Here is a 17,571-nt window from a genome sequence, read left to right as displayed (position 1 = left end):
GGCATGCTGGCTTCTGTGTAGACTTGATCATAGCAGATGAACAGAATACCTCTTATGCTTTTTTAATCATTTGCCTGGGAGACATGCCATTAGAGTTCAACCCTCTCAGTTTGTGGAGCTGCCCTGTAAAACGCTGGCTAGAATAATTCTGCCAGAAAACATTTAGAGCACTATCCAGCATACAATGATGTAAGTAACTTTATTTTAACTTTTGTAAAATAAGAAGAAGTAAAATCTAAAGCCCAGATGCTAAAGATCTCGGGTCGATACCATCTGATATGATGTAGTGTTGTGGAATATTTTTTAGCAGGTATGCCATATAAAGACACTGGTATTTAAAAATGTGCGTGGATGTTTCTTCTAAAGGTTGCCACCTACTTAAAATTCTGCACTCTCCATTGTACAATTGACAGCCTGAGTCAGCTCCCCTTTTATCCATTTACTCCCACTGAAAACAAGCAACCCAGATTTGGATGCCTTTTAGGCAGGTGCATGAACCCTTTTTGTTTGTGTTGCATAATATATTGTATTTATCTACAGTCCCTCAAGGACCAGATGGATGTTTCCTCACTGTTATTCAACACTTTCCATCTCGGCTTATCTTATTACCATCTGCTCGCTGTCCATGAGTCAGAAAGGGAAGCAAAAATATTTCTCTCATTTATCTATAATTCAACCCCTCTGATTGGAGGAATGGATTTTCTTATCAAGCATATTCCACTCACACTACATTGACAGATTAATTCAGCTCATCTGTCAACAGCTAATTGAGTAAATTAAGGCTGGTCTGTTATCGATCAGCAATTTGTTATGTTGGCCATAATGAATGTGGTACTAAGCCACTGAGTGATGGAACTGCCAGTTCCCTTTAAAATAGTCATCAGAATGCCTGAAAATATCTTAAGCCAGCAACAATCCTAAAGAAATCTCAAGACACATAAGATACATCAAAACATCTTTAAAAATGCAGATTATAAAACTGGATTAATACAGTTTTGTGAAAAGGTTGTTCCTCTCCCTTTTCACTAAGCCCTGCTTCTTTGTATTTCTAGTGTTTTTGTGTTAAATCACTAATACCACTTTTCCACCAAGCTGGGGCAAGTGCTGGTTCGGAGCTAGTGCTAGAGCCAGTGCACCTCTTACGAACCTGTTGCTTCTCCACTGGCAAGGAGCCACGCGATTACCTCCCTGTATAACGTTGCCAGCGCGCGCCTTTGAAGCACTTCCATGATCCACCAGTGAGAGGCAGCAACGTGGCGCAGGGCATCTAGCCTGCCGGAAACGAAGAAGAAGAAGAAGAATTAAAAAGAAGAAGACGACAGCTTTGGCAAAAAAAAGATATAAAAATAGTACTTTTAATCAACAAATCTTTAACCCTCTGTAAATGCCACGCTAGTCTGTTAGTAAACGTTAGCCCCGCTAGCCGGCTAATAAACGTTAACCCTGCTAGCCGGCTAATAAACGTTAGCCCCGCCCCCAGTCCGCTGACGTAATCGGTTGGTGCTTGCTCTGCAGTCAATCAAAGCCATGTCGTCATTGTTGTCGGTCACATGTCCTCATTGGCTTTGGAGAAAGCCATGTCGTCATTGTTGTCGGTCACATGTCCTCATTGGCTTTGGAGCTTTGGAGACATGTACTGCCTAATCCTAAACACCGATTGGCTTGTGTGTGGTGTCGTCAGAAGCAGAAGAGGCTCACGGTCGTAAACATCTAGTCACGTGTACTCTGAGATGGACGTGCAGGTCAGGAAATGACGTAAACGGACCGTATATGGTTTGTTATTTGTGTTATTACGTTACGTGTTGGACTAAATACATGGACATATTGAGGAAAGTATTTCGGTTTTATGGAAACGGATTTCATATTTCACAAGAATGGATATTTGGCGAGCTGTACAGAAAGTGCTGAGTCATAAGATGATCGTTGTGGATAAAGGGAAGACTTTGAAGGTATGTAGGCATTATAGCTTTTCTTACTTAGCTCAGGGGCTAGCCGAGCTAATCGCTAATACTATTACGGCTGTGAGCCACTGAGATGGTCTTGAATGAATCAGGACAATCTAAGCTTTCCAACGATGTACGGCATGAATATATATGTTTAAGGGTTGGTGTTTAAAACATTCAGAAGAACTTGTGGCTACCTCCTAACATCCGTCCCGTTCCGTACACGGAACAGCGTGCGTTAAGTGGTTAATGACGTTTTGTATGATTTGTGTGTGTTTTCTGTAGGAAATTTTCAGCAGTAGCAATTCTATGTACTATACCATTTACTATTCTGTGGTAACCTGAGATGGTATGTTTCAGTGAGGTGAGGCTGAGATGGTAAAAGGTCAGTCACTGGTCTATTGAAGGGAGTAGGGAAGAGAGGAGGTGGCAGCTTGTTTTGAGGCTATAGATTTGATCTGTTTGTTTTTATAGCAGAGTGTACCTTTTTGCTTCTGTTTCGTAAATGTTTTTGAAAATAGATATAACTTTTTGTGCACAAACTCTGGCCTGTTGACCTGCTTTTTTTGCAGCATTCCTTTAAAGGTTTCCAAATGTCCAAATACAATCCACTGCTCTTTACATGGGTTGGCAGCACTACAAGCAGAATACTGTATATGTAAAGTTGGCTTAAAGATTTACATATTTATTGTATTTTAGATGGTTGTAATTTAATTCTAGATTTTAATCTCTCTCTGGTATGAAGCTGAAATTCAATAAATAAATATTGAGTCTATTTTGTGTGCAGAGGATTTTGGCTAGTCTGATTACTTTGGATGTGAAGCGACACAGTAACTTGAAGCTAAATTGCAGACTACCAGCTTTATTTTGAAGGTGTTTTTAAAGCCATTTTGGAAAAACTTCTCATATTTGCTCCTGTTTAATAAGTGTAAAGTGTGTTTAAACATAAAAAAGACCCACAAAACTTATATGGTAAAGAAACCTATGCATTCATAAAAATCTTCATGCAGGCTAAGTGCAAGTCTGCAATCACTGCAGGGTCTCTTTGCAGACTTTTTCCATTTCAGTATATCTTCATGATAATTCAGCAGTGACTGTGTTTGACTTGAATTTTCTCCAGAGCAGTAAATTACTTGGGTAAATGAATGCAGGTGAACAATCATCTGTGGTATCAAAGCAACTTTGATCCTTCTCATCAGCCGCTGTTCCTCCTAATCATTGTGCTCTGCAGTAGAACTTGAAGATTGTCATCAAACAATGTCCCCACAGAGATAAAAAGGGAAGGCGCCAACTTAAACATTCAAAGCACAACAAAATGAAACCAACTGAGGAGAGATATGCAACAAATACATATTTAATATAGTTGTGTAATTTAACTCGATATGTCATATGCCCCCTATGAGAGATATCATTCAAATGTTAGCATTGTGAAATAAACATTATTATTATTATAAATTGGAAATTAACTCATGGTCTCTGTTAGTCTTGCTTTGTTATTCTCTTGCACCTTGAATATAGCTTTTCTTAAGCAATGTAACACCATAGTGCAGCTTGATTTCACTCCTGGCTCTGGTGGTACAACCTGTTTAGTGTGTTTATTGTGTCAAGAATGGATTGCATTGCTAAAAAGAAAATACCCTGCTGCCATGTTGTTGATTGCAGCATCACAGAAGAATAGAGATGAATAAACCAGCTTTAATCCGTATAGAAAATATATCTGAAAAATGTATTTTTAACATAATTATATACTGTGACATATTTGTTGATGTCAAAAACCGAGGAACAGGAACCCTCACTCCTGAAATATTCTAGAAATGTGTGGTTGCTAATACAAAAAAGGAAAAAAGTATCTTTTCATTTTTCATTCTTGAATAGATATTTTTAATCAAGTTATAATTAAAAGATAACACTCAGGGGACACTGATAGGGTACATGTGCAGGAAAGAGCTACTCAATCTCTCACTTTCTTTTTCCCTCTTTCCTTTCCCCTCTTTTGATCTCTCTCTCTTTCTCCCAGAGCACATTTAAGTTCAAGTCAGAGAGTGATATCCACTTAGCAGAACATCACAAGCAGGTACTGTATGACGGCAAGCTAGCCAGCTCCATCGCCTTTACCTATAATGCCAAGGCCACTGATGCCCAACTCTGCCTGGAGTCTTCACCTAAAGAAAATGCCTCCATCTTTGTGCACTCACCCCATGCCCTTATGCTGCAGGTTAGTTGCTTTACTCAAAATCAGCTCTGACTTTGTGTACAGTACCCCAGATCCTGGTTTTTAAACATGTTATGTCGTTATAATGGTGTTGTTCAGTGGGTTTTACATTGTTTTTGCAGGATGTGAAAGCCACAGTGACTCACTCCATCCACAGTGCCATCCATTCCATTGGTGGGATGCAGGTGCTCTTTCCACTCTTTGCTCAGCTGGACTACCATCAGCTAAATGACAGTCAAGTGGATATGACTGTGTGGTAAGAAAATTGTTATTGTTACTGTTTTAATATCTGGAGATCTGAGTCAATGCTTTAGATATTATACACATGAAACTGCAGGGGACCAATAAAACTCAGTTTGGAGTCATTCAGAATTTCATTACTTTTTGATCCTTTGATCCAGGGCCCTTTTAGATTTGGATGGGAGGCTGTGTTTGTGACACATCATGGAAAACAGCTCAAGTAATATTAATGATACTTCCACATCGCACAAGAGCAGATTTTTTTTTTCCAATTAATGAATATTTATCTGTATTATCAGCCTTAATTAAAATGTAGCTGCAAAGAAACACCTCATTTTTCCTAATTGGGAATTTGCAGTCATTATGTTGTCATTATCACTATTGTTGTTGGTTTGGTAACTGGCAGTAAAATAAAGTGTGGAAGAAATGAGAAATCAAACTCTGTAAAAGAGCAGCAAGCAGATTGAACCTGTCACAAAATACAGTTCATTGTGCTCATGTCATGTCACATGACTTCATGATATGGGTGTATCTACATTGCATCAAATGTAATTTTAAACATGTATATTCATCAACATGTACAATAATACCAGATAGGCCTGTCACGCCTACTAATTTTGTTGGACAATATATTCTCTTAGAAAATGATTGCGATTAATGATATTATTGTCTTCATAAGACCATTTCATGCCACAGTTGCAGTTAACATGGGGATAATACAAAACTCAGGAGAGACTCAGCAGCCTGACATTTCTCCACTCTTAGTTCTGCAGCAGCTGAGATTGTCACTACAATGAGAACAGATGGTCCACTTTAAAGGTCGGTCCACCTTAAGTGAGCCTAGCCCGGCTAGGTTAACCCATTGTCACTATCTACAGAGCTAACCCCTTCACTTTAATCAGCAGGTGGCAAACAGGACACAGGAAATTGTCTCAGGTCTTGAGGAGTTGTAGCTTTTATTTACCGACAAATAACCTAAACTGAACACGCTCACTCTCTCTCTCTTTCTTGAAACACATGCTATGCACCTCTCTTCAGTCAACAAACACAAGGGCAGTATCAAGGTCTGCAAAAATGATCAAGGTCATGTCCATGTATTGTACGATAAGTCGATAATGTAATTATCATTACAGGCATATTACCAGTATATCTGTGTATGACAGCCTTGGTCAAGCAATAGTCCAGTTTCCATTATTGCCTACTCACTGGCTTAGACACTCTTCCCCATCATGCTGAGCTGGCCAGTCCAAACCTCTCCCACTGTGCTCTGGATGGTGTCAGAGCTGTGGTCTTATCCAGTGTTGGTTTAGCGACAGTATTATGATTTGATAGATGCAGGAGTGGCCACACATCAGCACAAATCCCTGATGCCCAAAGCTTTCCTCCTCTGTATTTTTCTTTCATCTCTGATCTTCTGTTCCTCTTTCCCCCTCACTGATATGTCGAGGGTCTTTCCTTCACAGTGTGTCACTCACTACCCAACACTTCTCTTGTCCTTGTCTTGGCTTTCAGACTGAGTCTTTCTAAAGCCTGCTGGGCTGAGGAGTTCAAAGTTTCTCCAACAGTTAAGTCTCGACACTGCCCATGAATCTGCTATGACTGTTCTCAACAGCACAGCTGAATGGTGATTAAAATAACAACAACAATCATTTCAAATTACTCTGTGCCACCTTCAATTCCTAACAGTAGTTATACAACATCAGTCACTACTGCTCTGCCAAATTGGAAGGAGTGCTAGTGCTAGTGGTTAAACGATCCAAGACTGATCTAGGAGCCAAAGAGTTGAGTGTCACCCTGTTCTGTCTGTGCTTCCTCGGCTCAAATACTGCTAAGTCGCAGTAGTATTAAGAAATGAGCAGCTGACAAACAGAGACATACAGCAGTACAAGTAACATTAGATGATATGAGTTTGTATGCATATAGTGTATGTAGTGTATGTGCAGAATCTATGGGCAAGCCTGCATAGGATTGTGTCCTTGTGATTGTTGCGCTAGAGTGGAGTCCACTAGAGGATGTGAGGGAAAGCCGATTAAGAAGTGTCACTGAGCACCACTGTCACTCAGCCAAGGGCTTCAACTGAAAAAGCCCTGCAACAAAGAAAAAAATCGCCTTCAGTGGACTGCTTTTTCCCCCTTTTCCCTCCACCTCACACACATAGCACACAGTTACACCCTGTTACAATTCATCCCCCCCAGACCAGTCTCTGTCCCCAGAGAGCCCAGCGAGCCAACATTTTCTTCTGAATTGAAGAGAGATGAAAGTGGTGGGCTAGTGTTCCCAGCTGATTGCTAACATCCTCTGAAAATGACCTTGTTTTTCCCCCCTCTGCTACACTGGCTCCTCACACTGGTGTAGTTTGTAGAATAAGTCCTTCGCCACCTGATGAGTGTTTTCTAAAAGGACAGCGTGCCTGTGAATAGATGGCTATTTTATCTCAGTGTGAAATGTTGTGTCTTATTATTTTGCAGTGCCACTCTGTTGGCCTTTCTGGTTGAGCTGCTGAAGAGCTCTGTGGCCATGCAGGAGCAGATGCTTGGAGGAAAGGGCTTTTTGGTGATTGGATACCTGCTAGAGAAGGTAACATAGAGCCTCTATAACGTATCACAACAATTTCCTAACCTCAGTTATTCATCATTTTTCAGAAATGTGTTTCTTTATTATTAGCAGATCTAATTTCTCCATGTCTGTACTTTGCTGTTTATTCTTGTACTTTCAAGAAAAGGTTAACAGATACTAGACATTAAAAGTGACTCATTTATTTTCTCTTTTGAACAGTGATTTGAAAAGTGAATGAACATTAATTTCCTTCTTGAGTGAATGGTGAATGGAAAATGAACACTACTACTATCTTGGTTCACTGTATGATGTCTGCACGCCACCTGCCATGTTAACAGTCTGAGTCCTGAATGTGTTTTTGAACTAAACAGAGCTAGGGGAAGAACAACCACAAGCGCCCCCCCCCCCCCCCCAGTTTCTCTCTCTTTCTGCATCAGTCTTTATTTACCCATTTTGTGATGCAGATCTAGCAGCTTGCTTGCCTCCCCAGAGTGCTGATTCTTTTGGAGCACCGAGAAATGACTCCACTTTGTCACTCAGTGACTTGCCTGCCTGCTGGCTTCAGCTTCTGTTAACTAACAGCTAGGCAGAGTCGGCACCTGAGAAGTGCCTCCTTTTATTTATTTTTTTCCCTTCCTTCCCGCTGCCAGATTTCACACTTTCAGATATCGCACCATCTGGTCATGATCTGTTTATGCTACACCTTCATTTTTCCCTCTCTCCTGCCCTCACCAAGTCCCCACCTGGGCAGAGAACAGGTGCCAGACAGGAGCGGTAACAGTACTCATCAAAGTGAAATTCTCTCCAAAGTCAAGCATCTACAACTTGGCCTAAATTAGTTGAAGCTTTTTTTTAAATTCAGAAACTTGACAAAATTATTAAGTAGATCAGGTTATCACCAGCGCCAACATGCAAACTGCTGCATAAACAGCACCCAAATCAGAGCATAACAGACATTAAAGAAATAAATGCATACATATATTAAGGCACAATACATACAAATATTTGGGATTTACTCTTGATGAACGTATGACTCTGGAAGTTGGAACTAAAATGTTAGTGGATTCAGCTGGGAGAGCATTAGGGGCTGATGTCAGCAAGTTTAAGATATGTAAAAATCTTGGATATTTTACTTACTCACGACTTTATGATGCACGTGTCTCCCCCATACTAAACTATGCTTCAGGGATATGGGGCTTTAAGGAATTTAAAATAGCAGACTCTATACAGAACATAGTGCATGCTATTTTCTAGGGTGATATGGGTTGGCTTCCTGGTTCAATAAGGCGAAAATGTGACATGATGAATGAATTGTTTGCTTAATATGTCAGAAAACAGGGTCAATAAGAAGGTTTTTCTTTGGAGTAAGTCACACAGCTCTCCATGGGCTAAAGAAATATGAGCTATGTTTCAAGAAGCTAGGTTACAATATATGTATAGCAATAATGTATCATGTTGTACACCCACAATCAGAACAGAGCTACTTGCTGTATTTGAAGTGGTTAAATGATATTTTGTTAAAACCCAAACTACGAACATACTGTGTATTCAAATCAAGCACAGTTATGGCTGAATCCTACATTATAGCAAACTTAACAAGAAGTCAAAGGTCCTTAGTAGCACAGCTGAGAACAGCAACCCTTCCCTTGAACCTTGAAGTTGGCAGATTATAATAATAATCTATAATAATATTCAAGAGGATGACAGGTTATCTCTGTATTGTCCTTTCTATGATGAGTTATGAACACTGTTATTTAATGAAATGTCTGTTCAAAAACCAGAGATGTTTTGTTACTCTGATGAAGACAGAATGGAGTGGTTGTTTAATTTTAATGTTTATAAGTCTAAAGCTTGGAAAAAATGTTAGGATGGTTTATTTGTTTAGCATTACCTGTATCTGGTATCTGGTTTGTGCCTTTTTGTGACTCTTTGCTTTTTTCTTTTTTCGTCGTGTCTTGTAAGCCTGTTTGGATAAGATAAGATAAGATAAGATAAGATAAGATAAGATAAATCTTAGTACAAGTACAATAGTACAACGAAATTGGACTACTGTCCCCTCCGGTGCAACAAGCAAGTTCAATCACATATAAATTAAAATAAATACAAAAGTAGCAGTGCATAAAAGAGCAATAGAGATGAGTCATGTCAGATGTTTGCATTTAGTATTGTTATTGCCCTCTTTAAAAAACTGTCTCTCAGTCTGTTTGTACGTGATTTTAAAGCCCTGAATCCCCTGCCAGAAGGCAGCAGCTCAAACACATGGTGTCCTGGGTGTGTGCTATCTTTCAAGATGCTGCGTGCCCTCTTAAGACAGCGAGCGTTGTAGAGGTCCTCCAGGGAGGGGAGAGGGTTGCCAATGATTTTTTTGGGCAGTTTTGATGACCCTTTTAAGTGCCTTCTAGTGTGCTGTGGTGCAGCTGGCGAACCACAAAGAGATACAGTAGGTGAGCACACACTCAATGGAACAGCGGTAGAAAACTGTCAGCAGCTCCCTCTTTAGGTTGACACTTCTGATGATCCTAAGAAAGTGGAGGCATTGTTGGGCCTTCTTCACAACCTCCAAGGTCTTGGTGCTCCATTTGAGGTCTGCATCTATGTGGACACCGAGTTACTTATAGCTGGACACCCTCTCCACGACCTCCCCGTTGATGTAGATGGACTGAAGAACGGGCTTCCTCCTTCTGTAATCCACGATCAGTTTTTTGGTTTTTGATGTGTTGAGGACCAAATTATTTTCAGCACACCATCCCACCAACCTCTGGATTTCAGTCCTGTATGACGTCTCATCACCCTCAGAGATGAGTCCCACCACGGTGGTGTCGTCAGCAAACTTAACGACGACGTTGCTTGGGTGGGTGCTGACACAGTCATATGTGTACAGAGTGTACAGAAGAGGACTCAGCACACAGCCCTGTGGAGAGCCAGTGCTGAGGCTGAGGGCTGTGGAAAGATGAGGACCCACTCTGACTAGCAGGTGGTGAAAGGAAGTCCAATGTCCAGTAATTTTCCTGTAAGTCTGTCCGGAAGTATAGTATTGAAGGCAGAGCTAAAGTCAATGAAGAGCAGCCTGGCATAATGCCCTGGATGTTCCAGGTGAGAGATGGTGGCATGGAGTGCTGTGGCAATGGCATCCTCTGTTGATCTGTTAGCTCTATATGCTAATTGAAATGCATCAAGTGTGGCTGGGAGGCAGGACATGATGTGACATCGGACCAGTTTCTCAAAACATTTCATTATGACTGGTGTCAGAGCCACTGGTCAGTAGTCGTTGAGGCTGCTAATGAAGGTCTTTTTGGGCAGCGGGACAATAGTGGCTGACTTCAGGCATGATGGGATGATGCACTGATACAGTGACTCGTTAAAGATGTTGGTGAAGACACCGGCCAGCTGGTCTGCACATTCCCTGAGAACCCACCCAGTCATTCCATCTGGCCCGGCAGCCTTCCTAGGATTCACGGCCCTCGGTGCTCCCCTCACCTCATGTTCCTGCACGGTGAGGCTAGAGCTGCTGCAGTCTGATGTTTGAACTGTAGCTGCTCTGAGTCCCTCCACCTCGAAGTGTGCAAAGAAGTTGTTCAGCTCCTCTGCAAGTCCAGTGTCACCCTCAGCCTTTGTGGTGTTGCAGGATTTATAATGGGTGAGATGTTGGACTCCCTGCCACACCTGCCGGCCGCATGTTGTTGCTACTGAAGTTGTCCTCAATCTTCCTTTTATAAGCTGCATTGGCTGCTCTGATGCCTCTTCCCAGGTTGGGCTGGGCATGACATGATAATTAATTACTTTTTTTTCTCTATGTAACATTTTTCAACCTTCTCTCTTGTTTTAACTGTCAAATCTGTTCTGTAAATTAGGTACTTTTATGCTTTTTTAATACTTAAAGACCAACATAAATGTTATCTATATATGTTTTCACTACTAAACCATAATGCAGTCAGTATGGGAGGAGAAATACACGCCAGCAGCAGAATAGGCTTAGCATTATGATCCTTGTTTAACACAACTTTGTGCTTCTTCTTACAGTCATCACGTGCACACATCACCAGGGCTGTATTAGAGCAATTCCTCTCCTTTGCTAAATATTTGGATGGTCTAACACATGGGGCGCCACTGTTGAAGCAGCTGTGTGACCACATCCTGTTCAATGCTGCCATCTGGATCTACACTCCTGCCAAGGTGAGCTACTGTAGGTAACTCAGTCCATGTACTCCAGGCTGAGGTGGGTGCATATCAGGAGTCTTCAGCAACCGAAGGATTTAGTAGTACTTTTCTTCATCATTGTATGTGTAAAGACGACAATTGAATCTGCCATTCCAGACACGTGCCTATGTTTCAGAGGAAAGAGCGGTGTAAATTTTGCTTGTTGTCAAGTGCATATCACACTACTGACAGTTTTGGTGCAATGCCCCATGGCAGTAAGTGTTTGTGTGATGAACATAGTGATGAAATCTGATAGCAGATGGAAAACTTGCATACCCATATTTTTCTGATACTGCAACTCATAATGAGTAAAAGTCATAACTAGTTTGTCTTTAGTTAGTGAGTTAGTCTTTTTTAGTTGTCAGTTTGAATCATTTTTTGCAGTTCCCCCCCTTGACAGTTTGTGCTCAGGCCCAATTGAATTTGACCAGACTACTCCAAAATGTCTGAAGAGTGCACTACATACACCTGCTTCATATTATATCCTCTCACTCATACAAAATTGGCTCTCTTGTGCTGAACCCACCAAAGTTTTTTGAATGTTCCAGAGTTTTTCTGCCCCCTCCTTAATATAATGACAGATGAAAAAATGTGATGATGTATATCAAAGGAGCCATGTTTGTGTGGCGAATACATTTGCCTCAGGAATGCTGCTGGTGGGGCAGAGCCATGAATACATAAAAGGAGGAAAATGAATACAAAAGTGTCTGGAGGCCTGCCTGCGACACTCCTTCAAAATAGAGCATAGAGAGGGAGGGAGAAAAAAAAGAGAGAAACAGCGAGGTAATGAAGTGGGTTAGACCACTTTTAGCTTCATCGGCACAGAAGCTGCACTGGCTTCTTCCCTTAGGACACACTACACAGTCCACATTTCGTCTGTCCCTATCCTCAAGCTGCACAGGGTACAGAACCAGCTGTGTGAATGATGGGAGCATGCAATATGCATTAATTACATGGACTTACTGACCTTGTCCTATAGCAGACAAATACAATTTCGTAAATGTATTCTACTTTTCTGTTTTTATGGAAATTATATTACCAACAGTGCAGTGTTCGGTTCTCTCCAATTTCATTTCAGTAGACTCAAACCCTATCAAGGGATGCTCACATCCTAACCACCTGTCATCGTGACTCACATTTGATTCATTAATATCCTATAATTTATGACATATGGGAAAAAGCCCTTGGCATTTAGTGCTGGGATAGCTAGTGGGATTAAGGATTCTCGTCAGGCGTGTTGCTAATTTCAGAGGACATGCTAATCATCACTAAAAAGAGTGCAGCTGCAACAATTATGAAATTGAGTACATAAGGTCAGTAGCCATCACCATACACCTCCAGGGATAATAGGCTCAGTGACTGCAATCCACCACAGTAAAATGTGTTGGATGGTCTAGAAAGGTATCAGGTTCAGAGGATTAAGTTTTAAGTAGATTTACGCTCTGCAATTAATAACATGGATACATATGAATGTGTGTGTTCCACTTCAGGTGCAGCTCTCTCTCTACACGTACCTCTCCGCTGAGTTCATTGGTACAGCAACCATCTACAACACGATTCGACGAGTGGGCACAGTGCTTCAGCTCATGCATACTCTGAAGTACTACTACTGGGCTATCAACCCTGTAGACAGCAGCGGCATCACACCGAAGGGTCTTGGTGAGCACATTTAGCATTTTTGGGATTTTCTTCTCAACTCAAGTCAGGTTTATTTAATATGATGTGTATAATATAATAGGATTTGATGTGGGATTATTTTTATATAACCTCTTTCTTCTTTCACTGAAGGCTCATCCAAGTGAAGCTCATTGTTTTGTAAAGGGAATCATTGGGTGTGAACCAATCACAATCATTGTGCGCAGTCAGAAGCCTGCTATCAAAGTGTCTTTCTATAATAGCAGCAGCTCCCCCACATTTGAAATGACTCATCTCCACATGGAAACGCTCACTTGTCAGCTTTTAGGACCGTGGCCATCACTGGAGATGACAGTGAGGCAGACACGCCACATCAATACTGTCATCCCACTAGGGTGTGTGGTGTGGGTGTTAGGCCTCTAAAACCTGGGCCAGTAGTATGACTGGCATCCTCACTCACAGCAGTACGTCACCAAGCAGGATGTGCTGGGACTGAAAGTGTCCTTGAACTGTCATTTCCATTTTACTCTCCATTTTTCTTTTGCGAAACTATCATTGTCCAAGTATAGGGGTTGTTTTATAACAGCACTGAGAGCTCAGTTTGTGCTGCATCAAGGCCTGATTAAATCTACTTACTGAAGGTTAAAGCTTGTATTCTGACAGCACAGATGCTATATTTGTCATACAGTCAAAGGTGATTCTTCCACTGTTAGCACCACTAATAATTTCTATCACATTCATTCACACTGTGAGATGATGATGCATTCTTACAGGCAGTGTAAGTTGGCTGAATATAGCTATTAGCTTTTAATATACAGTATATGCCACATCAAAGCAGGTGGCCTACGTTCTTGATCTGTTAGAGCGGGGAGTGATCCTAATTGATTTCCTACTAATAGTGGTGGTGACCTCTAAATTGAGGTTAGCAGGGATAATATGGGCACAGATTTCTGTAAGCTAGATCAGTCAGACCCCTAAATCTAACTTTTTCCTGATTTTAATTTATCCTTTCTACTTAAACTGTGTAATTTATTCATTCTTATACTGTACAAGGGAACTTTACAAGACTTAATAAGTGATGAAAGCTCATACCTTTCTAGAGCTCATGTTCTAGGGCAGTGTGCTATATTTAGATCAGACATCAGAGGAACTTCTCATTACTTTTTTTTAATATCATGTCCACTGCATTGTACATTCTAGATAGTTTTTGTGTTTCTTTGACCATCGTCATATACTACATTTCAATGTCAAAAAACCTTTTATGGGAAATCTGTTTCTGTGTAGCCTCAGGCACTCTAGTATAGTGTTGTTCTGCTTTGTATGGGATGTCAACACAGGTTGCAAAGATACAAATCATACACAGTGTAGGTTACAATACTTGTGCTGCTCTTGATTTACCAGTCTACATTTCAACTTAATCTATGTTCATGAGCTTTGGATAGTGACTGTAAGCATTTGTGGCTGAAATGAGTTTCCTTCACAAGGCATCTGGGCTCAATCTTAAAAAAGGCAATAAAATATAAAGTCTGGAAGTAGCTTGGAGCAAAAAGTCTAAGAAAGCCTTGTTTGATACCTGATACAGGATTAGTTTAGAATATAAGTATGGGTCCATAATTGACTGAAAAGAATGGTTGTGGGTGAATCCATACAATATGTTTTTGATTTTTGATTTTTAAAGTGCGAGACAACACACTTGATCGAATGAAGATTGACACACAAACTTGTTATGTTTGATTGCAAAGTAGTGTGCATTAACACATATTGGAGTAATCTATATTTGTTAACTAGATTCTTCCAGTGAGCTTCTAAGTAAAGCCTCTCTTTAACACAACTGTACGTATGGTGCTAGATGTTGGAGAATCCCTGGGAGGATGTAATGGGCTGAGAAAATGGCCAAGATTCCGAGGAAGACATATCTTGAAATAGATCACTTTCCTGCTGTAGGTAATTTTCCGAGTGGGTCTGCTTCCATTGATCTGTGCTTGATTTGGCAGGTCAGTTTTTCTCTGTCCTAAACTGAGAAATGAGCAAACAAAGACACATATAAAGAGGCAGGGAGCCAAGCAGATAATGAAGTGTTCAATTATAGGGACACAGAGAGGACATTTAAAACGGAGCTTCTGCAGCTACTCACTCTGTTTCTGGAAGTGCTTTCTCTTTTTTCCCTCAGGTCTTAATAGAGAGTGCTATCAAATTAAAGCCATGTATCATTCGGTTATACACAGAAACACTGCGGGCACTCACCCACAGATGCCCATTCCTCAACTTCTCTCAGTCTGTGACATGTACCCACAAGCCAGCACATAATCTGTCTCAATCTCTATCACTCCCCTTTTGTCTCTGTCTTTGCCCCTGACTCGGTTTTACTTAATAATGAGTAATGAGATTGGCGGTAAAGCTGTTTGGCCAGTCACCTCGTTCAATTCAAACTGGTTCCGTCTCATTTCCATTACAGGAGAACTCAGCACTGACAGACATGTAGAGGTGCTTCACAGGAATAATGTGATCAAGGTGGATGAATACCTTTGTGTGTGTGTGCCCTCATTCTCATATATTAGTCTCATGTAAGACACAAATTACTGATTACAATGATGTTAGGGAATGGTTTGGCACATGTATGCTCTTTTTTTTAACACCGCCTCGCAATTTAAAGTCAACACACTCCAGGTGCTCTAAACAGATGAGGTTAAGCAGACAAAGCATACAGCAGCTACAAACTATGAAGAATTTGTGAAGCCAATTAAAACTGCTTGTTGCATCTGAGTGTTTTATGAGCCTTTGTTTTGGCAGTGGAAATATCATTATTCTTGGTTTTTAAAAAAAAATATTTAAATACATTTAAATATTCAGTTTGCTCAAGCATACAAGGCGCATGCGTTGTGCTTGCTGTGACTTAATTATCATCAGTCATAAGTCAAAATAGGATTCTTGCATTAATCACATGGGCATAAATCGTTTTTCAATAAACTCTCCCTCTGCCCTTGGGATTCAGGACATAAAGCAATCTGTGAATGCGAAACAAGAGCTGTGCAGAGCTGCTGAGCATAATTGGTTGTGAATAACTTGGATGCAGTGGCTGCAGTAATAATGTTCTTATCATCCCTTCCATGTCAGCCTCTGTCCCTGCACTGGATTTTCCTCTCTCGTGCTATTAATCAGTGTCGTGATGCAGCAACACTTGCTGTCCTCCTGCAACCTCAGGGAGCCTCATCCTTGATTACATTGACTGGCTGTTGGAGCAGTAGGATGATCAGGTGTCTGCTGACATTGTATCTGTCATCAAAGCATTGTCCCTCATTTTAAATGAACATGTGTCCGGCCAAGGTGGAAGTTAGGGTTTATCAGGGCTGAGAGGAGAAGACAGACATTGAGCAAAGTGACCATTTCTTCCTGAAAGGCTTTTGCTGTTGCGCTTGACTCAGTTATTGAAATTTAATACCTCTGCAAATGCATAAGATTTTGTCAAGATATTTATACCTGGCTACACAGGATGAATAACAAATTAATGAATATATGACACCATTGCCAGGTTTTACTGCCAAAATGGAGCCTTTGTGCTACATTGAGAGTGCTTATAATCATTCATGTTTGTATTGTTAGTGTTAATTTATGTAATATAACCTGTGTTTTCTGATGTGTCTAACTATATAGCTCTGTGTTGCACATCTGCCTCTTGCTGCAGCCCATTAGTGTGTTGACTCTAATGTATGCACAAACACTTTTTAGTTGAAAACAAAGGAGCTGTGGATATTGAATAGGCTCTGACCATGTCAAAATTAATTCTCATGCTAACCAACCCAATACTGCAGCAGCTGCTGTGATATGACAGTTAATCAATGCTTTCTGTCATGTTCTGTCATTCTTCTTCATTTGCACAACATATTCCCACCTGCTGACAGTGTTCAGCCCTTCAGATGTGGAATGAGGTTCATGGCAGGAATGAATTGAAGTGCGTAGTTTACGTCAACCCTAAGTTTGCAAATGCATTATGGGTGTTTTTAATGAGAGGTTGGCGAATGTGATGGGCAGGTGTAAGCATGGCAACCTTGGACGTACTGCCCGGTCAATACGTTGTGGCCAAGGCTACCTACGATACACACAGACTTTGGATGCAGCATGTATCATTGAGTGATCTTGGCTGTATACTCTAAATTAAACTTCTTTTACTTAAAGCTTTCAATCTACATAAAACGTTTATTTTTTATTTTTTATTAATTGTCAATTAACTGTGTTTACAAAGTGAAAGTCTAGCACTACTTTATGCGCCACACTTCCTGTCTAGGTTTTGGTGCACAAACTCAAGGTATATGTTGTAAATCTTTAAGTAGGTAATTATATCATGAAAGAAACAGAAGATGTCTTTGAAGATGTCTGTTTTTGCCTGTTTTGTCTTATTTTCTCAAAGCTCATAGAGCTGAGAACACAAGACATCAGTGAGAGAAATATTTCATTATCAATCAAAAAATCATCAAAAAGGAACTTGAGATCATGAAAATGAACCAAGAATAAAACTGACAGTGGAAACATTAATAATATAGAGGAGGCTGGAAAACAGACAGCATCAAACAGGAAGATAACTTATTATTATGATACTTTCTTTTTCAGTTTTATTACTTCTTTCACTTTCTCTCTCCAACTACAGATGGTCCAAGGCCGACCCAAAAAGAAATAGTTTCTCTGAGGGCGTTCATGCTTCTCTTCCTCAAGCAACTCATCCTGAAGGTATATCCCAGCTGTCTCCATGCCTCACAGCCCCTCATGATGCTTGATTTTGAGCTGCACTGGGAA

General features: G+C 40.7%; 1 protein-coding gene across 4 annotated transcripts in view; it reads left to right on the top strand.

Annotated features, from left to right (window-relative positions):
• nbeab (neurobeachin b) overlaps positions 1-17,571 on the top strand; it is a 206,088-nt gene that overhangs the window by 71,264 nt on the left and 117,253 nt on the right. For all 4 annotated transcript variants that reach the window (XM_053320448.1, XM_053320449.1, XM_053320451.1 and 1 more), the window contains exons 9-14: positions 3,961-4,158; positions 4,278-4,411; positions 6,864-6,972; positions 10,972-11,124; positions 12,639-12,807; positions 17,426-17,505. In XM_053320448.1, the coding sequence (XP_053176423.1) occupies positions 3,961-4,158; positions 4,278-4,411; positions 6,864-6,972; positions 10,972-11,124; positions 12,639-12,807; positions 17,426-17,505 (843 nt within the window). The remainder of the gene's footprint in view (positions 1-3,960; positions 4,159-4,277; positions 4,412-6,863; positions 6,973-10,971; positions 11,125-12,638; positions 12,808-17,425; positions 17,506-17,571) is intronic.

The sequence above is a fragment of the Scomber japonicus genome, chromosome 6, assembly GCF_027409825.1.
Source record: "Scomber japonicus isolate fScoJap1 chromosome 6, fScoJap1.pri, whole genome shotgun sequence".
NCBI classification, from domain to species: Eukaryota; Metazoa; Chordata; class Actinopteri; order Scombriformes; family Scombridae; genus Scomber; species Scomber japonicus.
This window is presented reverse-complemented; position numbering and strand designations above follow the sequence as displayed.